The 24278-nt window shown below is 44.0% G+C and overlaps 1 protein-coding gene across 1 annotated transcript; it reads right to left on the reverse strand.

Annotated features, from left to right (window-relative positions):
- Nucleotides 1-290: 290 nt before the first annotated feature.
- Nucleotides 291-13311, reverse strand: FEV (FEV transcription factor, ETS family member). Its single transcript, XM_034433733.2, has 3 exons — nucleotides 13040-13311; nucleotides 12480-12554; nucleotides 291-2270 (listed from the first exon to the last, which is right to left on the reverse strand). The coding sequence occupies exons 1-3, from the start codon at nucleotides 13086-13088 to the stop codon at nucleotides 1768-1770; spliced, it is 627 nt and encodes a 208-aa protein (XP_034289624.1). The 5' UTR covers nucleotides 13089-13311; the 3' UTR covers nucleotides 291-1767.
- Nucleotides 13312-24278: the final 10967 nt, after the last annotated feature.

The raw sequence follows: 24278 nt of genomic DNA on the forward strand, positions 1-24278 counted from the left end.
TCCCAGCTGCTTCTCTGTCCTGCTCCTGCAGGTGGCACTGTAGGTTTAAGCAAAACCAAAGTAAAAATCAATGTAATTTCATTCATGGGAGGGGGGCTTCTATCCAGTACTATTGAGCCCTGTGGGGCAGGCATTCACATAGAGAATTCCCCGGACCTGTATTTAATATCACATGGTGTTATTTATCAAAAATCACTGCCTTTTTTGAACTGAGTTTTTGAATGTTCTGCCTTTTTTGAATTGAAGGTTTTTTGTTTTTTTTAAAAAAGGAATGACAGGTACTGTGTAAATTCATAGCTATGATTGCAATTTAATCTTCAAATAATTCAGAGTAGATCTTTTAATGTCATTTCTCCTCAACCTTCCAACACATATACACACACAGAAACCTGGAACAGTGTTTTTATCTTACATCAAGGGAAACAGTGTGGATGCCCATCAACCTAAGAATGGAATCAATGGAGATGTGTTACGAAGGGGAAGGTCATAATCCAAAACCAGAGGGCAAAAAGCAACCACAATATCACAATTTGAATATCCAAGGAACAGGGTCGATTAAAAATAAATAAATGTGTGAAGAACAGGGAGCCTTAATTTGACTTTTTGGGACCTGATAGAAAATTGTCAACCACCAACCTTTTCATACTTAAAGCTTTCTAATCCTTTCAAATTTCTGACTGAGATTCACTTAGAACAAAAACAAAGGCAAGATGTTTATAATATATTCTTGCCAATGTAGGATTTATTTTTTATTAAACTCTCATGAAGTTCCCACATGGGAAAGCACCTTGTTTAAAAGGGCAGCATTTGTTTGTCTGTTGAGCAGGAAGGTAGATCATTCTAATTATAACCATGTAAGTCTAGGCATATTCTTCCATTCTATACAATCACAGGCCCTAAAGAAGCCTTAGTTCATGTTAGGTTTAGAAATTGAGCTGGGTTGAGAAAATCAAAAACATTCATGTCATTTGAATTTTGTAAGGCATTGACCTCCAGATTAATATTTAGTAGATCTCTGATTCAATTGAAAGCCAAGTGGTGGCATATATTTGACAGATTGTGTATGATCTATGTGGACTATAATAGAATGGTCAGAGATAGCTTTGCCCATTTTACCCAGAGATATTCGGGCTAAATGGATATCACTGTCACCAACTTGCCTCAGAGTAAAGTATCTTGCTGGTACTGATGCTTCTTCATCAGTCTCTTAAGATGTGTGATTACATGTGTGTAACTTTGCAGGGGGAAGAAGGGGCTGTACAAATTTTCACAGTTCCAAAAGTTCCAACTACAAGACAGTTTCAGACAATATATTGTGGATATTTTTAAAATGAAAAAATAGGGAAATTACTTAAATGTTCCCTGGAAAATATGGATTCATTGGGGTGAGAATCCAGTCCAAAATGGCTCTGGATGGATTCAGCTACTGTGCTGAGATCCAGACTGTCTCAATAAAATTTCTCTTTCCACTTTACAAAATAGCTAGATTCAGCCATCTGCCTAACCCCTGGTCTGTTTCAGTGTTGTTATTGAATAGGTTGCAGTGGCTAGATTGACACATTGTGCTATGCCACAAACCATAAATAGCTGATTTCATGTATTACATGAAACCAAAACCAGGCAAAAACCACCTTGTGTTTTAACACGATGGGTGAAGCTAATAAATATTCTTTTTTTTTTCTGCACTGGAAATATCTTAAACTGAAATTTAGGGGTCAAAATTTATTCTCCCAGCTCCTCACCATACCCCATGCAACCAGAAGAAGTCTAGTGGTAATGGCTGTTCATATTGTTGATATGAGATGTTGCCATGGTGCTGAAGGGTGTTGAAGCCTGCAAGCCATGGCTGGGATACAGGGCAGGGGCAGAGCCTGGCCAGTAAGAGAAACTGGTTGGGGTCACTCCTGAAGCCATGATGTTGAGTTTGGAGATGCCAGAGAAGGGGAGTGGTGCCTGGAATTTGTACAAGGTGTGGTCAGGTGTGGCTGGCTGGCAGACCTGGGCCAAGCCTTGGAAGTCAAACTTGTAGGCATAGCGCTTGCCATGAACCTTGGTCATGATGTTCTTGTCGTAATAGTAGCGCAGGGCCCTGCTCAACTTGTCATAGTTCATGTTAGGTTTGCTCTTGCGTTCGCCCCAGCGCCTGGCCACCTCATCGGGATCGAGCAGTTTGAATTCGCCATTGGTGCCTTCCCAGGCAATGCAGTTGAGGTTGGCCCGGTCCGAAAGCAGCTCCAGGAGGAATTGCCACAGCTGGATTTGCCCACTGCCTGTAAAGCCAAGGGAGGGGGTTAGAGAAGCTCCCACTCCCCCTCTGCCCCCCCACTCCCCAATGAACACAAGAACCAAATAGAGTCCAACCTCTGTTGCAAGTCCAGCTTATCGAGGTTGACAGCCAGAACAATATGTTCTGCAGATATAAGCACACTTTTACTGGTGAAAGCAACAAATTCTAGAACCCATCTCCATTTGTACTATCAGTATGGGTGCAAAATGCTCAGGAGGAGGAGCTTGTTAGTACCTTTTCTGACACACAAGTTCTATTAAAAGTTGTTGTGAACTTTTGCTACCTTACTTTGCTAACAGGGGTCTTCTCTTACGGTGTCTATTCATGTGTATATTTATTTATTGCATGTCTATGGCTGCCATCTCAAGTGACTCTAGACCAGGGGTGTCAAACTCGATTTCATTGAGGGTCACATCAGGGTTGTGTTTGGCCTTGGGGGCGTGGGGTGGGTATGGCCAGGGTGGGCATGTCCTGCTTGACATCACTTGTATCGGGGATGCCTGTGGAGGCCCAAGCACTCTGCCAGCGAAAACAGGTTCCCAACCTCTGTTTTTGGCTGTGACAGCCTCCTGCAACCCTCTGCCAGCAAAAATGGAGCTCGGGAGGGCCGTACACAGCCTTCCCAAGCTCCGTTTTCCCTGGCAGAGGCACTGCAGGCCAGTCCTTCGCTGTTTCCAGGGCAGCCCCGAGGGGCCAGATCTAACCACCCCGCAGGCCAAATCCAGCCCCCAGGCTTTGAGTTTGACACCCCTGCTCTAGACAGTGAACAATCATACAATCAATTTAAACCAAATACAAACAGAGTACAAAAAAATGTAAACCAGGAAACAAAGTCATTAATATATTCAGGGTCCCAAGCCTGGACACATAATCAGGTCTTATGAATAGCCATCAGGGTCACAACCAATTAATCTCAGGAGGAAGGATGTTCCGATGGGAAGAAGCAATAGCAGGAAAGGCACATCTCCTGTTCCTTGGCAGCTGACATTCCTTGGCTGATAGGATCCAAGAATGTCCGTCCTAGTGGACCAGACTGGATGAATAGAAACCCAGGAGAAGATAGTATCTCAGGTAACTCAGTCCCAAGCCACGAAGGGCTCTAAAGGTGACAACCAGCATTTAAATTGCTCCCAGAAACACACTGGCAACCAACGCAACTCATGAAGCAGTGGTGTTACATGTGTTGAATAAATGGCCCCATTTACTACCTGTGCTATTCTGCACCAGCTGAAGCTTCCAAATACTCTTCAAGGGAAACCCCATGTAGAGTGCATTGCAGTAATCTAAATCGGAGGTCATGAGGGCATGAGTGACTGTGAGCAGAGGCCTCCCAGGCCACGAATTAGTACAACTGACATACAATAAAAAGGTGCACAAAGGATACCCTAGTCAACTGCCAATATATATGTTTGCATGTGTAAACTTCTACTCTCCCTTTGGATTCCCAAAATCAGGCTTCCCCATTATAGCTTCCAGATTATTTTAATATGGGAATTAAGGAATTGATTTTCATTCAGCACACTCACATATTACACTAACTTCGGCACACTGCACTTTTATTGCACACAATAGTGTATTGCACTGCAGCTGTGTTAACACAGTAAGACCCCTGGGCAACCTCTGACTCAGTCTGAAAACCAACAGATAGCAAACACTTTTCCCGGCAATGCTGAGATTTGTACCTGAGACTTTCTGAATGCAAAGCACGTGATTTCTGCTGAACTGCACTAAATTAATTTATTCTAATTTCAGTGGGCATTATAGGATTAAGGCAGTGCTACGTTCCAACAGACTATGATGATTAAACATCTAACTAGGATTTAATTTGATGATTCCAATTTCTACCCCACATTTTGAATAGGATTATTCCATTTGTTTATCATTTTTATTGTTGATGTCCTGAAATTGTTCCCAACATTTTACAAAACACATTAACAATTTCACACAAGGAATTATAGCAAATATCATTTGCTATTTAACAGTTTAATTTACATCCTGTCTTACTATTATGGCAAATTTTGAAGGCAGCTAACAATAGTTTAAAAAGATTTTAAATAACATCAGGACATAGATTAACATGAAATTAGATACTCCAGTCATTTTACAATGAAAAGCTGGCGAAAAAGATACAACATGACTAAGAGGAGGGTAGGGAGAGGCGAGCAAATTCATTCCAGAACTAAAAGCAGTGCAACATACGGCTTTCTGTGGAAGCATCTTTTTAAAAGCTTCCCAGAGAGTTTTTATCATTGGATGCATTCCGCCATTCGGTAAACCGGGTCTTTCTTTCTTTCTTGTAATGTAATGTAATGTAATGTAATGTAATGTAATGTAATGTAATGTAATGTAATGTAATGTAATGAATGCAATAAACATGATTTTTTAAAATCCTCATGTGGGTTTTGCTCTGTGCTTCTAAATTTTCCACAACAATTATTCCAAAACTCAGATAGAGAGTTACTCTCTAGACTAGATGGGTTGCTGATATTTTATTAACATGAAACAGAAATATGCAGCTGCCAGATCCTTCCTTGAACTGCATGGTTCAATTCAAGCATGGTTAGTAACAATCTGGCTTTGAAACCTGGGTCTATTTAGCATTTTCTGATTTTGCCACACAATCACATGCTTTTTTCTTCTTGGAAGAAGAAGCATTACTTCAGAAGCATTCCTTAATGGCGAGGGAAACTACTGACGCTTTAATGGTAAACAAAGGTACATTTTGTGTACCTTTTGAGTGTGGAAGTAATCACCAAGTAGTTTGTTATTACTGTTTGTTCTTCTCCTTCTCCTTCTCCTTCTCCTTCTCCTTCTCCTTCTCCTTCTCCTTCTCCTTCTCCTTCTCCTTCTCCTTCTTCTTCTTCTTCTTCTTCCTAGTCTACCATCCAGCATTGACTATTGATAGGTTTTGATCTTACTTAGCTTTATATGAGATAACTAGGGACTGTACATGGTAACATGGTGACATATGACATGAATATATGCTTATAGTCTGTCTGTCTGTCTGTCTATCTATCTATCTATCTATCTATCTATCTATCTATCTATCTATCTATCTATCTATCTTCTACTGTATCTATTTACAATAAGGACATCGTTTACAATTATCTGCTTCCAGGATTTCTTTTTTCTTTTATTTCTCTAACCTATAGGCCCAGCCCCATTTATCTTGAGATTCAACAGACAGGAGGTGACCTGTTCAAATTATGGGAGATACAATAACTTTCTGATACAATCCCCAAATCTTAAAAGCCATTTGTAGGTGTGAGGAGCTGACAATTGTGAGCATTTGCAATATAAAAATAAGATTCCTAACTTCCTGTTGGATGCTTGAGGTGATGACAATTCTTAGCAAAATTATTTAGCTAGAAATGGTTAAAGTTCTGTTTTCTTTCTAGGACTGGAATAATGATAATTTATATTACAGTCACAGACCAGCATTTCTAGGATTAGAATATCTGATGTAAGAGATTAAATAAGAATTAGGAAACAGAATTTTTTTTACCCATATAAAGCTATTCTATATTTAGAAATAGCCTAGCAATTTATTATTGCACTCCTATACACTTTTATTCAAAACGGAGTCTACTTATTTCCAAAGAAATTAGCTAAGAACTTAAAATCAGTATACAACTAGCATTGCTCAGAAGCACATTCCTTTAAATTCCTTCTAGGAAATAAATGAGAATATTAGCTATAAATCATTAATACAAATAACTAATAACATTCATTTTTAGATGAAATTTTAAGGCCTATCCTGAGTAAGGATAAAAACAAAAAGCCCACCAAATCAAACCAAAATCTTGTTAACCAGACTAAATAATCAATATTTTTTTACTGCAACCATGGTAAAAAAAAAAAAAAGGAGTTCAGCTACCAAGGGAAACAAAATGAAAGAGCTGATGGCTGAGAGGCATTGGGGAAGCTAAGTATTTATAAATGTGATTAATCCAATCCTGCTGGTATCTAAGTATGGAAGTTGGATGTCTTGGCTTATTTTTCTAGGGCTGGATCACACATCACTAGGGCCTTGAAGCTTCATTGCCACAGCTATGGGAGTAATGCATGATGGTTGGTTAAACCAGCAATTTTCACCAGGAGTATTTTGAAATAATGTGAATTTTAATGGGGGGGGTGGTATTTAAGCTTTCCATTTTTAACTCAAATCTAAACAGAGATTTTTCAGGCTTGTAGCAGGATGAATAGGTGGGATTTCACAGTGGATGTAAAATAGACAATGGCCTTTAAAATTTGAGGAAATGGGCATCTTTTAAACTTCCTTGTACCAATAACAATAATGAAAGTACAAGTAGTTCTCGACTTACAACAGTTCATTTAGTGACCATTCAAAGTTACAATAGCACTGAAAAAAGTGACTCATGACTGTTTTTCACAGTTATCTTTGCAGCATCCCCATAGTCATGTGATCAAAATTCAGATGCTTGGCAACTGGTTCATACTTATGACCGTTGCTTTATCCCAATGTGATCCCCTTTTGCGACCTTCTGATAAACAACATCAATGGGGAAGCCAGATTCACTTAACAACAGGGCTGCTAACTTATCAACTGCAGTGATTCATTTAACAACCGAGGCAAGAAAGGTTGTAAAATGGGGCAAAACTCATTTAACAAATGTCTCACATAAACTTCCATTGTGGTCGTAAGTCGAGGACTGGCTGTACTACATCAGGGGGACGGGTGAGCCACCTTTTCACTTCTGATCTCTGGGTTAGTTACATACAACTCTTCCCAATGAATAAATAAAAGAGAGGAGTGTTGGATGGGACCTGTTCTGCAAACTCCTTATTTGCTTGTGCAAACCAACCCTAAGATGTAGGAAGAAAAGAGCTGCCCTTTCAGAAGGACTATATCACCTCTACTTCTGAAGAACAACCAGCCCTCTTGAGGAACCAATGCAGTCACCAGGCTGGTAGACTCAGCTTTTTCCAAGCTTGTGTCCCCTGGATGCCTTGGACTACAGTTCCCATCCCTTGCATGTAGTGGGCCATTGCTTTCTTTGGTTGGCTGTGATGACGGGCATTCAATGTGGCATATCTCAAAGTGTCACAGGCTAGGAAAAGATCCATCTGGAGCCTTCTCCATTTGAGGACAGTTAAATGAAAGTTGTGATGGAAAAGGCTGGGCCCGACGCCTTGTTCTGTTTAGGGCCTGCATCTTCGGACAAAACACAGTTGTCATTGTTGCTGCTCTTTGGGGAAAATGCTGGTGTGGAACAGTTGCCACAGCCCCAGCCCCAGCCCCCAGGTCTGGAAGGACTGCAGCAAGCAGCCCTGGAAGGTCCTCCTTCTCTCAATGCTGGTTGAAGTCTTAGCTTGTTCTGGGTTGAATCATCATTTCAGTTAAAACAAACCCTACGGTTTTGCTTTTATAAAACTGTGTTGCCTCTGTTCTGCTTTCCTTTAGGCATCCTTCATATTTAGAAGCGATATAAACTCCAACTTCGATTTCGTTTTTTTAAAAAATACAGTAAAATAAAGAGTTGGGTCCCACCCAAGTCTTCTCAGAAGCCAGTCGGTGGCACTCGCTGGTCCTGAAGCCTAAAAGAGGTTCAGGGGTTGAAACATTTGGGCTGGTTTCCTTAGCCGAAGGTGCGTTTGGGAGTCCACACATACAGTAGTGGCCAAAATTGTGGAAACCTTTTGGGAAAAGTGTATTTTCTAAAACTAGCTAATTCCACCACTTTTTTTTTAGTAGTACCATAAAATTATATATCAATGGAAAGATAATTTAATCAAGAACGTAATGCAATAACTTTTACGAAGGATTTGCAGTTACAGTATAAAGAAGAAAAGTGAAACACTTAGAAAAAAATGAAATATACAAAAAGTCAGTTAATTCTTAGTTGGGTAACCCTTAGCATGAATTACGGCCCTACGACGTCTTCCCTTGGAGTGAACCAAGTCTTTTAGTTCTGCTGTTATAATGTGAAACCAAGATTGAATGATTGCTTCTATTAACTGGGTTTTATTGCTGGGTCACTTCTCACTAACAAGTTTCTCCATAGATTTTCAGTTGGGTTAAGGTCTGGGCTATTCCCAGGCCATTCCAGCAGTGGAATATGATTATCTTGAAACTCCAAAAAAAAAAAAAAAGTGGTGTTATTAGCCATCAAACCTCAAAAATACACTTTTCCCAAAAGGTTTCCACAATTTTGGCCACTACTGTATTTTACACTCAAGGGTGCTGTGTGCTTCCTCTTTTCCCACTTAAAAGAGGGGAAAAAATAAACCAGATGCAGCCAAAGGAGTCCTGGGCCTAGAATCAGGCCAAATCCAGGCAATGCCTGCGCATCTTGGCGGACTGAGCAACCTGCCCAATTCAGTGGTTTGTGGTCCAGCTAGTTCAAGAAGGAAAGGAAAGGTGGCAGGGTGGGGAAGCCAGAACATTACTCAGAGAATAGATTCCTTTCCCATCCTATTGTGAGCTTCTGTTGGATATTGCCGGTAAATTCTAGCCTGGCTCTTCCTTGTCTCTCTTCCAGATCTTCGGGACCAAAGGATTCTTGAGGGTCAGCCAAGGTGCCAGACCTTGTCTCTGGAGGAGCCAGGAAAACAAAAGTAAATTTCAAACCTTCTCCCAGCAGTCGCATGTCACTTCCTTCCTGCTCACTTTCCGAGGCAAAATAAAATAAAATAAAATCCCAAACTAGCTGGATGCGTGGGAATCCGTCCCGCTGGAAGCTGGAGGGCTTCTTCCTCGGCCAGAGAGAGAGAGAGAGAGGCTGGCCCGTTCACACACGGAGCCTTTCCTAGACGTCAGGAGGAGACCTGCCTTGGGGCCGCTGACCTTCCTCTTCTAACCTTTGCTTTCGCGGTTTAGGGAGATCGTTTTGGCCGATTTTTGAAATGCGTATAAAATAGTTACAATATTTGTAATATTTACAAATGAGAAAAAAAAGACGCGTTCGAAGCAGGGCCCCGTGAAAGGAGCCGTTTCTCCGCGGCTGCTTCTTCGGATGCTGACGCTTGAAGATGTGCTTGAAGATGGGCTTGTTGTTGCTGAAGGCTCGGGGAGCAATTTCGCCCAGGGATGAGGAACGGCGGAGAGCACCGCCGTCCAAGAGGGGGGTTGCTGGCGCTGGTCTGGTTCCTACGCCGGCGCTTGATCTGGGAGCATTTGCTCTGCGATTCAGTAACAAACCCGCGATACGTGGGAAGAAGAGGAGTTTTGGATGCCCTTCCATATTTTTGCAGGGCTATTTCTTGAGATTCTGGCCTCGTCGGAAGGAAACCCGGCACAGCCTTAGAAAGTCTGGGGGGGGCACCTTAAAATTCGCCCCCGGTATCTTTGCTGGAGCATTGGTGGATCGCAGAACGTCGGACGGACGGACGCAGGGAAGTAAAGACTCCCTTTCCAACTGTAGACCCCGGTTTCTTATCTTCAATCCAATTTAGCCGTTCGATGTCTGGGTCACACCCAGTTGCAGATGACTCTCTCAGCAATCTTTTTCCCATTATTTTCCTCTTCCTTTCCTTCCCCCACCCCACATGCATAATGTTGCCCTCTCCGGACTGTATTCCCCCGTTATGAGAAATGTGAGCGAGAGTAGATACTAAACGTGGCGTCTTTAAGAAGCCGCAAGAATTTTCGTTGGGTACGTCCCCGCTCTTAGGTAAAGGTGTTAAAAAGGGCATTTAGCACTCCAGAAAGGAGGGCCGTTCCAAAAGAAACTGGTTTTCCCAATCCCTTTAAGGGAATTTATATTTCCGAGTGAATTGTCTGTTTTAAGCCCTAGTGCGTTGAATCAGAAACTCCCGTTAAGGAGGATATCACATTAATCAGAAGACGTGGTTCTGGGAACCCGGGAGTTTTTATACCTTTATTTTTAAGCAATGCGATCTCCCCAAACTGACGTCGTTTTCAGAGAAAAAGAGAGGTGTTTTCCCCTCTTGCAGGAAGACATCCTTTTGAAAGGTCGTCAGAGTTACTGTGGCGCAAATTTCCAAGGACTATATTAAAAAATAAAACGAAAGCTGAAAGTACATCTGCATTAAGTGCTCTGCCTCGATTAGATGAGATTGTTCGTTTGCTTTGCGTCAAATGTGTGTGTGATAGAGGAACAAATAAAGTCAAGTTAATTTGATGTTCCGCTGGATAAAACATCTCTTCAAAGGAACAGCCATATCCGTGTTGCTGTGACTTTTTGAAATAATCATCCTTCCATTGCAATATTCAAAGCTACTTTTTAAAAATTATTTCTCCTAATTCCAGATTGCTTTTGTGTTTCAGTCCCACACGGCATTCACAATTCATTGAACTAGGCATATTATTTCTGGGAGTATTTAAAATTCAGCTGATTTCACCCAATCAGAATGGGTTAGAAATGTTTTCCACCTTGGCTGTATCTACCGCTTTAGGCAAAGGATGTGCATGGTAGGTGGGTGGGGTGCCCTACACCCTTCCTTAAGTAGGTAGGGGAGGAGAAGCCTCCAAATATAATGTAGGAAGGAAGGGGAACGGAAGAAAGACGGGTTCCTATAATGAAGGGGAGCACCTTTTGTTCTTGGAAAATAAGTTGACCAATCAGCCAACACACACATACACACACACCCACAAGTCAAATTTGTCCAAACACCTTTTTGCACCACTTGCAAACAAGATTACGGACCTGGGAACGGGGGGGGGGGGCAGTTTTGCAAAGCTCTCCTAAAAATTGGAGCTTAAGGGAAAAGGGAGACAAGAGCCCCTTGCAAGCGTTCACCGGCTCGGCACCATCCAAGTGGCCTCGGCCTTTAAAGAGTCGTGTGCTCTTTCGGTTTCACCTCCGATCCAAAAGGCATAAAATGAGCGGGCGGGTTTTCCCTCTTGACGATGCCCGGCTTCAGTGCTGGCCACTGTGAGCGCCGCAGCACAAGCTTCGTTCAGTACAGGATGGGAGATGAATGCGCGTTTTCTGCATCCAAAGAGTTATCGAGAAGCGAAGGATACCAAGTGATGGGCTTTTGAGCCGAGTGGAAGCAGTTTCCCTTCCAACAGAGACAGCTTCTTTCCAAAGCAGCTCTTTGGAGCCAAAACTTGGGTGCGCCGATCTTTAGTAAAAGGCGTTTTAGAGAAGGAGGATCCAAAGTATGGTTCCGAATTTAAGACAACCCGATAGATCGATATTCTCATTTAAAACGGTAAAATTAATCAGTTAACAAAAGAATCCCAAGATTTTGTCCACAAGCTTGGTTTGCTTCTTAGTTCCATTTATTGGATCACTTGACTCCAGTGGTCAAACTATCTACATCGATAAACTATACCTAGCGATAAAGGAGTGATTCAAAAGAATCACATCCTCCTTCAAAGGCGAGGGGTGACCGGAAAAAATCTTATCAGGTTCAAGCATCAGCATCTAAAGGGAGGATTAAGACAGACCCTGACAGTCCGCTTGCCAAAGGGCACAAGACACTTACCCGACCAGTTAGAGACTTCGCGGCTGCCGGAAAAAGCACGCTAAACTTGACTTAGCGTTCAATCTGATTAGTTTATGTTAAGAAAACAGGCCATTGGGTTACTAAACGTGTATTGTGTGAAATCAGAAAGTGAGTTAATTCAATAACTTGGGCATTCAGGTTAGGGTTAAATGGCTCAAACCTCTGAATCGAAGGGGCTTTTGGAGCTCATCTTACCTTAAAATAAATAAAAGCCAGCCTTACGAGGAGGATGTTAGAAGTCAGATAGTTCCAACTCATTGGGCTTTCGCATCGGGAATAGCTAACCGAGGACATGGAACTCGTTCTAGATCCAACGCCTCTCTTGGTAAAAATCAGACCGTCTCCCTCCCGGATCAGCCTTCGCCTTTGGCGCATTTTGGCTTAGTTACCCTTCGCGATCGGTGCCGCTGGTCCCTTCGCATTTCCATGCCCCTTCCGTTGGCTTCGAGGCCACCAAAAAGTGAAATAAACTGCCTGCGCGGAGCAGGGAAAGAAAGCTGCCCAATGCGCCTCTTTCACCACTGAGAAGCTATGCTCCCTCTCTCCCTTCACCCCTGCGAAGTGGGAAGCCGAACCGACGGGACAACCAAGACCCATCGCTGAAAGCGGGCATCTACCCTTAAAATGAAGCCGTTTGGGACAAGCCCGTGGGGTCGCCAGATCCTTAAAAGCTTCATTTCCGCCCTGCTCCGGATCACTTCTGTAACAAACGTGGGGGAAAAAAACAACAAAACCCAACCCAACCCGAGCTTACCTTTCTGAACCCCTGGCCCCAGCGAGCCCCACGTCTGGTTTTTGCCTTCTTTGAATAAAGTTTCCCCAACCGGATCTGCAGGAAAAGAGGAAGGGGGGGGGAGGCGGGTAGCTGAGGTGCACAAAAAAACCCCAAATCGGAGCCGATTATCCCTGACAGCTTCGGTCAGCTCATCCTTTGGCGGGAGCAAAAAAGAAAGAAAACACCAAAAAAAAAAAAAAAGCCCGTTCCCCAAAGGAGCCTCGCCTTCTTCCTCGTCCCCCGCGGCCCGCCCGCCTCTGCCGCTCCCCCGCCTCCCCGCCAAGCCGCTATGAAGCCAGGAAACGCGTCCAGGAAAAAGGAAATCCGACTTCCGACGGGAGCCGTCGGGGCCGCTTTAAAGAGGGAAGGCCGAGGCGGCTTTCCCGCGCGCCTCCCAGCGCCTCCTGGGTAGCAAAGAGACAAGCGAGGGGGAGGCAACGGCCCGATTCCCCCAGTCACCACCACCACCCCAGGCAGAAAGCAGCCGGGCCCGGGAGGACTTTCGAGCGGCTGGGCGGCCGAGCCCGCTTCTGCCCTACCTGGCAGGTACATGTTGAGCAGCAGGGTCCGGGCCGCGCCGCGTCTCATGGCAGCTCTGCGCGCACCCCGCGGCCGCGGGGGGTATTATGGCCTTCGCCCGGGAAGAGGGTGGCTGCGGCTGCGGTTGTTATTATTATGTATTGCCATTGCCGCCACCCGCCGAGGCCGAGCGCAGGTTCGGGGAGGAGGGGGGCGGAGAGGAGGGGCGAGATGGGGCGGCCGGGGGGAGGGGGGGCAGCAGTAGCCTGGCAACGCGCGAGGGGCGCGCGCCTGCAATTTCCTCTGCGCTTTAATTAAAGGCGCGGCGCGGGCGCTTATCGGCCCATCAGACTTTAATAAAGTTTCCCCCGTTAAAGATCGCCGTTTCTATGGAGAGAGGCGGCCGTGGCCAACGCGTTTTTCCGCCTCCTTAACTCTTTGCAAACAGGCAGCGCCTGGCCTGGCCTGGCAAGGCCCGGACGGCTCCGGCGGCGCTTCTGCTCCAACGCTTCTGAGCCAACAAGCGCGCGAATCTCGGCTGAGGGACGGGGGATTGGGGTGGGGGGGGGGTTGGGGAAGCCCGCCGGGTCCGGTCCACCCAGGCCAAAAGGAGAGCTCCAGTTTGGGCGGGCGTGGAGGTGGGCAGCGGGGTGGAAAACCTGGCTGGAGACTCCAAGGCTCTGGGCCTAAACTTTTTCATTCAATTATTTTTTTTTCCAGCTTTCTAGTACAGAGAAAAAGCCCTCTCCAAATTCATTTGGTTTTATAAGGGCACAAATGTCATTCAAAGCCTAGGCTAGGGAGAAATAGCATTTAGCAATAGGACTTAGACTTATATATCGCTTCGCAGTGCTTTACAGCCCTCTCTAAGCGGTTTTACAGAGTCAGTATATTGCTCTCAACAATTTGGGTCCTCATTTTACCCACCTCAGAAGGATGGAAGGCAACCTTGAGCCTGGTGGGATTTGAACTGCCAAATTGCAGGCAGCCGGTAGTCAGCAGAAGTAGCCTGCAGTACTGCACTCTAACCACTGTGCTGAGGCTCAAATGCCAATAATAGAGTAGTTCAGCTGAGCCTTTATAAAGCCTACTTTTTTTTCTTCTGCTGAGACTGTCTAGTTTTCTTAAGTTCTGTGTTTTTCTTAAGGGTTTTCAGGAGGGGTTTCCTAGAGTTGAGAGAAAGTGACTGGTCCAAGGTCACCAAGATGGCTTCCTGACTAAGGTGGAACTAGAATTCCTAGTCTCCGCCGGGGGTTTCTTACCTGATGCTTTAACCACTACACTAAATGGCCACTCAGAGCCTAATAAATGAAAGCCAAATCAATGAGGGGATCATGAATAGCTTATAGACTTTGCTTTGCCTACCTGATATCATCCATATTTTTTAGATTCCAGTCTCTATCATTCCCAGGTAGGCTGGTTAATACACCTGGTAGCTGTATTACACTGTTAAATGCAATCAGTACCTATATGAACAGCCTATCATGCAAGATGTTTATCCTGCTTCACTTCTGGGGAAAATCTCACAGACTTCTTAGAGTTCTGGCATTGAGGTCGCTTAGATTTCAGGCTTCACAGTTTCCATTTGTTTTCATATATGCATTCAGCAGCTTCTAACTATAACCTAACAGGGAATAACCGTAGAAGCATAGAGGTGGAAGGGAACAGTTTCAGCACTTGCCTGCTCTGTGTAATAATCCAAATCAAAGTAACTGAAAGAGATGTCTATTTAGCCTCCACTATGCATCTGATGAGGTTGCTATGCATAGATGTACCCAGTACCCTTGGTAATCCTTGGGTCATTTCTATTCTGTAACTGTGGAAGGAGGCTGGGGGCTTTTCCTCTTGTTTGTTGAGCTGGCAGGAAACCTTCCCCACATCTCATCCTGTTTGAATTCCCAGTCATACAATCACCTGACTTCTCTCCAAGGCAATGGATGATCCAATCTAACACCTTGAGGCTGCCCTTAGAAGGTGTCAGAGGTGGGGAGGGGAGGAAGAATGCAACCTTAACACCTGTACTGCTAAAGTTGGCATAAATCTGTCTCATTCAAGGTAAAAGTAATGTCATGCAGATCCAGCAGAAAAATACTGTTGGTAGGGCATGGTATTTTGCCATGGGGAGATTCAGGTGAGGAAAAGCTGTCAGCGTGCAGTGTATCTCTTCATATTATTTCATTTCATTTTCCAAAAATCAAGACTTCAGGGAAATTTTTCTTTGATTTAAGGCTGTTGCATTGAACAACTTGTGTCGCATAGCATTGTTCCTAACTCATAATAGTGGGTTCTTGTGAGTTTCACATGATGTTCCACTGAAAATAGAGGTAGAAGAATAGTATTGCGTTAGTTAGCACAATGTTTTTTCAAAACTTTTTCATGAAAAAAAAGCTTTTTGAAATGCAGGGATTTTTTTTAAACTAAGCCTGTGATTTTTTTTATTTTTTTTTGGAGTAGCTCCCAAACTTACAATAAACTGCAATTTTTACCAATGATGCAATAGCATTATCTATAACCAGACCCTGACTCCAGAGGGTTCACCTAACCCCAGGGTTAAAATATAAGACACAGAGAGTGGATTTAAAAATAAATATTTATTTACAAATATATTATCAAAACTTTATCCTACCTTCCCCCCTCCATCTGCTTGAATCACCCCATTTGTTCACCAAACCTTTATTATTTTAAATTTGCATCTCTACACAGCAGAGACATCTAGTGGATGCTTGTGGGAAAAGTGAGGCGCATTTTGTGATCAAGAGAGCAGGTGGCAGGAGTAGAAAAGGATAGGTTTTGGTGAATCAAAAGAAAGGAGTGGAGTGGAGTAGGGTGGGGTAGAGGGAGAGGAAGAGAGAGGAGAGGAGAGGAGAGGAGAGGAGAGGAGAGGAGAGGAGAAGAGAAGAGAAGAGAAGAGAAGAGAAGAGAAGAGAAGAGAAGAGAAGAGAAGAGAAGAGAAGAGAAGAGAAGAGAAGGCACTTCAGGGATGGCCAAAAATTCTATAATTTCTTTTTCTCCTCTTATCCATGTGGGTTATATTTATGACACCTGGTAAATAAAAATGATTTACAGTAATTATGGATTCATTTCATTTACTGTTAATATGGATCAATGGCTTTGTTCAGCTGGTGCTCACATGTTCCCAAATGCTGCAACATAGACTGCTGATAAGAGGCCTCAGTGCCTGTTCTGAGAGATCTTCAAGGGATTCTCTTCCCTATAAACTAAAAATGTGCAGAAGACTATTTATTTATGTATTTATTTATTTATCATATGAGTATGGTCACCCATTTCTGGTGATATGACTGGATGCATAGAAACAAACAAAAAACAATTTTAAAAACATTCAGGAAATACAAAAATTAATATTGCTATAAAAAAGCAAAGAGGGAGCATTAGATTACAAACAATGGGGACACTCCATAAGACACCCCATCTCTCTTTCTCTCTCTCTCTCTCTCTCTCTCTCTCTCTCTCTCTCTCTCTCTCTCCCTCCCTCCCTCCCTCCCTCCCTCCCTCCCTCTCTCTCTCTCTGACACACACACACGCACATACCAATCCTCAGAATTGGTCCAAAAGAAAATCATGATTGATTGTATCAAAGGCCAATGAAAGGTCAAACAGAGCTAGGATGGATGCACAATCTTCGTTGCGCTTTTCCCAATACCAATAAAACGCACAACCAATACTGATTCCATCCAATACCGAAGCCTGAAACCTGAGTGAAAGGGGTCCAAATAATTCACTTCATCCCAGAACCTCTGAAACTGTTGCATCTACTCTACCATCTTGTCTAAAAAGGGGAGGGTAGATACTTGGATGAAAATTGTCCAGTCTGGTGAGCCCAGTGACATTTTTTTGAGGAAAGTGCAAACCAACACTTCTTTGAAAGGCAAAGGAATGAACCCCCTCACCCAAGGAAGAATTCACCACACTTAGAACCAACTCACATGACATTCCTCGCTTCCCATACAACTTTAATTAGCCAGGAGGAGCGTGGATCTAAAGAGCACCCTGTCTACTTCCTTAGGCCCAATAGGTTCATTTCCACATAATAGGGCAAAACTCTATCTTGGGAACTACAACATGGCCAGCATCCAACTGTGAATGAATTGTGGCCATTTTGACCAACAAATGCATAGCAAATTCTTCTGCATGAGTCTTCAGAAGGGTTTCCGAGGCACCCTTATTAAGAGGGCACAGATTATTCAAAATAGGGCAGTAAAACGACTATCTACGGAAACTTCCTGATGATGTCCAGGTCGGTGGGCAGAGCCTCCCACCGGCTTTACTACCGGTTCTTGCAAACTGGTCCGAACCAGGGGCAACCCACCATTGATCTACAGATGCAGTAGGGGTGGACAAGTATTGTGACTTCACTTCCCTCATTGCCATGAGGTAGGCCTTAATAGTGGCTCTAACCAGTGTTTAGCTGAGTTTGTCCCACACTGAACCTCAGCAACATTCTAGATGTCTCTTCTCCTGTTTCATCTCCCGCAGTACTTCTGTGTACATGAAGAGGGATGGGATCCATGAGACAGGGGAGGTCACATAGGCGCGATCCAATCCAAAGCCTCATTTACTTCTTGTCAAGATCTCAGATGGAGTGTGCAACAGAGCAGCTGGAACAGTCCCCAATTCCCTCTAAAACCCATCAGGGAAGACCAATCTAATAGGTCCTGCCTTCCTGTGGTGGAAAGTGGTGCTAGAGAATCCATGGTAATCAGGACATGATCTGACCAGGACAAGGCGGACACAAGACATTCCTCAATTCCAGATCACGCTGTCATTGATTTGCCAGGAAAACAGATCAGGTGTGTGATCACTGTTCTGTGCTGAGGTCTGGATAACTTGGCTGGGCTCTTGGCTGTCATGGTAGACATGAACTCCTGAGCTGTATCTGACCCAGTGTCCAGAGAAGGCAGATTGACATCTTCCAGAACCATCATCTGGGGGAGCTAACGCAGCAATGCAAACAAGCATCTCAGGCAGAAAGGTTGCTATGCAGTAGAGAAGCTGGTACAACAGCAAAAATCTGACCGATCTGTTGGAAGAAATATCCTTCTGGGTTCAGCTCCAAGTGGAGAAAAAGACACTGGAAACATGGAGACTGCTTGGAAAGATGGTTTAATGGTGGACAGGATCACATGGTTTGAGGTCCTGAACAGAAAAGGGTCGAGATACAGCGAGTCCCCGGGTTTTATGCTTTCTCTGGCTTTGAACTTCCTGGGGCCCCAAAAGAGTATCCTGATTGGTTGTTAGACTCCCAGGGGGTGGTGATCTTAGTTAGCCTTGCTGGCTGATGTAATCTTCCCAGGTGCCATGTGGTGAGTTTCTGTCCTAGATGGGCCCCATTGTGTTGCAGATGTCCTTTGACAAAGGATTGGGTTTCTGCCTCTGGCCCATTAACAAAGGGTGGGGGGGCAGGAAGGTGGGAGCTGCTCTGTCTTTAAAACATGCTTCTCCATTTCTCATCCAGGGAAACATAATATTCTGCCTTTTTAATATTTCCCAAAATATTTCATTCTTCTAGGAAAGGGGTGGGTGCTAACTTCCTACAGATCCATAAAGCCCAACTTAATGAACAGAGTCTCACACCTAGCAATCGGTGGAGCAGTACCTCTGAAAACCTTAAGAGACTTTTGGATGACAACCATCACACTTCCATGCATGGCCTGGAGACTCATCTGATGCCACACCTGAAACCCAGCTGGGCATGTTTAAGAAAGGGCTGTTCCCTTTTTCTAGACACAACCAGACCGTAGTAATACATGTCAGGCTGGTCCTCTCATCTGTGACTAAATCACAAATGAAGGAGACCTTATTATAGGCTGACCTTGGCATTTAGCAACAGCAGCCAAAAGCCAGGGACCCTGAAAATCAGCTGACCAGGCACTGGGTTGACTTGGAACATGGACCCAGAATGGGACACTGAGCCTGCATTCCCTGAGAACAGCCTGCTCTCCCATTCTTTCCTTATACTCCTTCCCTCTTAAAAATAACAGGAAAGAACAAAGCAAGACTGGAGACTGAATTTCCTGGATAAAGGTGTTTCTAAGGTAAATAAATAGGCTGTACCTTTTTTGTAAACACAGCATGTGAGCTTTACTAGAAAAACAAACACTTGGGAGCATGTGAGGTTAAGTGTTCAAACCCAGTTGGTTTCCATATCATTAGTTCTGTTGCTCTATCACTCGGCCTTTGGCACTTTGCCTCTGGCACTTTCTTAAATATCAAGATTAGGACTGGTGGGGGATGGTTTGGAAGAGAAGTTCTCTGCTTCCTGCACTCTTTCTTTTTTAACCAACATACAAAACCAAGCAGGTTATATAGTATTTCCTTTCACCCTTGAAAGAAAGACTTCTTGGACTTGGCCTGAGTCATTACCCACTAATTCTACCCTAAGAACTGAACTCACAAAAGCAGAAGGAAATGGATAACTCCTCAAGTTCATTTTAAAAAGTGGGAAGAAATGTCAAATATCACTTTTTGTGATGTGACTCCTTGTCCCCAGGGTATACAGAGTCAGAAGATTGTACCCTGGACATTCTCGTCTGTCCCAGTGTTTGGAGGCCCCCAATACTTAATGAATGGAAGATGCATTTCTGCTGATTCACCTTTCATGCCCCAGACTTGCTTTAGCTGCCTGAGTCCTATTAGCCAGCCGCAGGCAACTGAAAACAAGCCCAGTACAAGTAGGTATATGGCACAGAGCAGTCGTGATCAGTTTGGATTCTTGCTTCCCGAAGCTTCCTGTGTGGCCTCTGGAGAAATGCTGTCCTGAGCCAGTAATGGATGTGGAGTGGCTATTAAAGGCCTTCTCCACCTGGATGAACAGCTTGATTTGCAGAACAGGCAGTCAATCAGTGGTGGGTTGCTACCGGTTCTCTCCGGTTCTTGCCAACCGGTAGTGGAAATTTTGAGTAGTTCGGAGAACTGGTAAATACCACCTCTCCCTGGCCCCGCCCCCAATCTATTCACTGCCTCCCAGTCTCCCAGCTGATCGGCTAGAAGGAAAAAATCAGGGCTCACTTGACAAAGAAGAGTGTGGGGGAAGACACCGTTGCTTTAAATTGACAAGCCAAGAAGCAGCTGCTGGAAGGAGGTTTTTACTTGCAGAAGCGAAATGACATTCAGCAGTTCGTTTCTGGGTCAGCTGAACAACAAACTGGCTAAGAGGAGGGATTCTTATATGGTTCTATGTTTTTGAAGTTTTGGGGTTTGTGCAACATGGGCTTTGTGTTTTTTAAAAGGTTTGGGCGATTTCCATTGTGAAATATCCTGTCTTGAATGAGTTTTCTGCCTGCTTGTAAATGGAGCCGAACTTCCGGCTTCCACCTTCTATTATCTCTAAGCACCAGTAGCTGTTTTCTTCTTACAAAGTTTCCTTTATGCAGCTGGCAGGAATGTGGAATGAGTATCAGGCAGGTTCCTTGTTAGAAGCTTGATTTTTCCTTCCTTTTCTGGGAGCCTTTTCTTATGAGTAATATTTTATTTGGGGAAATGAAGAGGGGGGAATTTGATTCCTTCCCAGAGCAGGTTAGTGGGGTGGGGAGGGAATGGGGATTTTGAAGTAACCTTCCCCTTGAGTGGGGAGGGAATGGGGATTTTGCAGCATCTTTCCCCTGTCACTCCCACCAAGCCACGCCATGCCCACCAAGCCACACCCACAGAACCGGTAGTAAAAATTTTTGAAACCCACCACTGTTTCAGTGGTCCATGAAAGTAAATCTATAGTATGTAGATAATAAAGTTGAAAAAAGGTGAACAACATTTTTACAGAACTATAGATACGTTGAGGCTGAGTGTGACAAGGAATGGCTGGGAGGGGAGTGGCCAGACGTGGCACCCCTTGATGTGAGTGACATTGAGTTGGCCATGCCCACCCAGTCACATGACCATCAAGCCACACCCACTGTCACATGACCATCAAGCCACGCCCACAAAATAAGTCATGCCCACAGAACCAGTAGTAAAAAAATTTAGAACCCACCCCTGCAGTCAATGCATCCTCAAGATCTGCTTGGAGCCCAGGAGATCCCACCTGCTCTCTAAGAGAGATGCAGAATTCTAGATCCAACCAAAGTATGGTTGATACAAGGAATGCTGAGAGTAACATCTGGAAGGTCACAGATTCTCCCTTCTCTGCATTTAGTTTTAAGGCAGATACTTGGAAGAGAACCTCAAAATTGGTGAATAATCATCTGCTCGTTCTGCACTCTCTGTTTGAACGCTGCCCATGCACAGGATATGAAGGGGTAACACAGAGACTTGGAACAAACCATTTTCATTAACTAGGGAATAGGAAGGATGGGTAAAAAAGAAGTTAGGAATAAATATTTACGATCACCTGCATAAAACTGTGGAGCCTTATGAACAAACATCTATCTCAATATAAAATTTGAGGCCCCCAAAGCCAAATCAGTTGTATATTACTTTTAACAACTGGATTTTGCTTCTGCTGGTTGTATGGAGTGCTAAAGAGACTCTTTATCACAGGGAATCCTCCTTGGTGCTCCACCTCGTTTCTGATATTCTCTGCCCTAAACCAAGTGCTGGGTATCTATGGCAAAAGCCTGGAAATGAACTGAATTATGGAAAGAGCCCTGGGATATGTAAGACGCTTGTAGTCAAAGAAAACCTTTCTAAAATCTTAACAAATTGGGATCACTTTGTTTTGCCCCAAAACCCCATTAGTCTGAAGATTAGGACTGCCTCTGGGAGTGATCTGGAGATTTGGGGATGGGGGAGTGAGGTAGAGAGGCAAGATAAATTCCAGCTTCCAGAAATGAGGCACTGGGAGGCAGAAAGGTGATCTTAGCCCAACCTGAGACAGGCATAATAAATTACACAGCTTATGAACTTTTTTTTTTTCTGTTGAGATCAAGAAAACCATAATCTATGGCTCTCCCACAAAGTTAGAAGTAGCTACAGTAGCTAGCACTTCATCTCTATGTACAGATCAAAAATGAAAGATTAAACCACTTTGGCTGTAAGAACAGTTCAGTTTTCCTGACCTCCCCTTTCTCACCAGAATAAAGCAATCTTGTACACCTGCACTACTCCAGGAAGTTTTCTCTCTCTTGAAGCAAGAAAGTGCAGTGGCTCCTTCTGAAACTCTCTTCCCTTCTCTCACGCATCAGGCATTGGAGCATATGCCCATAGCACAATCCACCAGGTACCTTGTTTCTACTTACCGTTAGGACAGAAGCTGACGTGGCCCTGGCTGAGAGAGCTGCAGGTTTGCTACCTGTTTGGAAAGGGAAGGGAGGGTAGACCACAGAGCTTTGGATAGGAGGCTGGAGGTGCGGAGGAATGTTTGTGCAAGGGGAGAGGCCTGCAGCCGGCACTTCCTTATTGGAGACTGGAAAGGAACAGCCTCAAAATAGATTGTCTGTGCCAAACAATACAGAGGAGGAGGCAGCCATCTGTTTTGGTTTCAGAGGCTGTGTGACAAATGAAAAGAGACTAGCTGAGCCAGACCCCATTATCGCAGTAAGTCCAGCAAGTTAGCTGAACTACTAGTGGGTCACTGGTAATGGCAGAGAGGCTTCTCGGAATAGTTATTTGATAACATTTTCCTTTAAAAAGTGTGCACCCCCCACGCACACACACAAACACAGCATGGCTAAGCTTCTGTAGTCTTGTGTCATTTGCAGGGTGTCAGAACTGGTCATCACTTTGCAGACCAATCACTTTGCATACAGCAAGATAAACCCATGCACTAAGTTTAGCATCTTTGCAAACTTAGTGATTGTCTTTGGAATGGTAGCGGTGGTAACCAATGAAGAAAGCAGAATGTAGCTGGCATTAAGCAACTGTAAATTTCTTTACAATATTGTCCGTATTGCTAATCTAAGATCTCAGATTCTCCGGGCTGTAGGATGTTGGTGCTTATTAGCTTTTCACGGTGGGATAGCTATTACTCGTTACTTGTTTGGGATGTCTGTATTTGTGCTGAATTTGTAACTTGAAGGCTATCTCCTCTGAGAATCAAATAATAAGAAAAGCTGTAGCCTTCTGTGCCATGGTTTTAATGATGGATTTTCATTCCAGTCATGGCTCTGAGGTTGTCAGGGGTTGCTTCTGCATTCTCACATTATGTCTATGGTGCAAAAATGCAATTACGTGGCTCCACCTCTTCTGGACACGAGGTTTGCCTTGGAAGCATCACCTGCATTCGGGTCCCATTGGATTTCCATCAGATGGTGGCAGATGGGCTCACTCTAAAGTAATACAAGTGTTGTGTGCTGGCCTGAGTCACTTTCATGTGAGAGGACTAGTTATACAACTACGATAAAGAAATAAATAAATAAACATCATCCACCAAGATGAATTGTGCAGAGCTAGCAACAAAGCCTGCTCCTATTCAGACAATGTTCTACTTGCCGATCAGGAAACTGACACTAAAAAAAAAAACAACCCAACAACAATCGCAGGTAGGTATTTGGCAGGAATAATATTCTTAAGGTGGGACATTGCAATAGATTTAAGCAGAGGGGGGAATTTTTGTTACAAAGTCGGTCCACTGTTAGAAAATTGAACTATCGGATTGCAGGGGCTGCTTACATGTTCTGTAGTGTGTGTGTGTTGGGTGTGACCGGGGGAGAAGGGGGCAAAGAATAAGAACATTTCCCAGCTCCATTCCAGGGTGTTTGCATGTTCTTCCTCTATTCAGGGTGGAGAGGCTCATTACAAATCAAAAGATTTGTCCAGTCCCGGATATCTAGACGGATGTGAACACATAGCTGAGCCTGAGAGGTGGAGCCAACCAGGGCTACTGTTGGGGATGGTATGCTTCTGTGTGCAGGACTCAATTATGTAGTTTGCCAAGCCACACAGAAAGAGGAGTGATTTGCAAAGGCACAAATGCCTCTCCGAGTGAAAGCAAAGCTTTCCCATTGGAGTCAAAGCCTGAGCTACTGTTCTCTCACCCTGTCAAAAAGCATGCTCCAAGCTCTGTGAGCTGACATACGTGAAATGTTGTAGGAAACAGCCTGTATGAACCCATTTCTTGAAATCAAACAGCATGCCAGCATGACTTGTGACCAAAAAAAATGACCTTTTCTTTCAACAGTTGCCATTTAACCACAAATCATTGACTGGGAAATGCGGCCAATCGGTTCAGCCTTGAGAGAAATTAAAAATGAAGAGACCGCCTCTGAGCATCTACAGAGTATGTTTTTTTGTATTATCATGTATTATCGTACACCTTGTTATTACCGCAGATCTGGGAACAGCACTAAGATCTTCCAGTTTGGAAAG

This window comes from Pantherophis guttatus, chromosome 1, assembly GCF_059756535.1.
Source record: "Pantherophis guttatus breed Tessera chromosome 1, ASM5975653v1, whole genome shotgun sequence".
NCBI lineage: Eukaryota > Metazoa > Chordata > Lepidosauria > Squamata > Colubridae > Pantherophis > Pantherophis guttatus.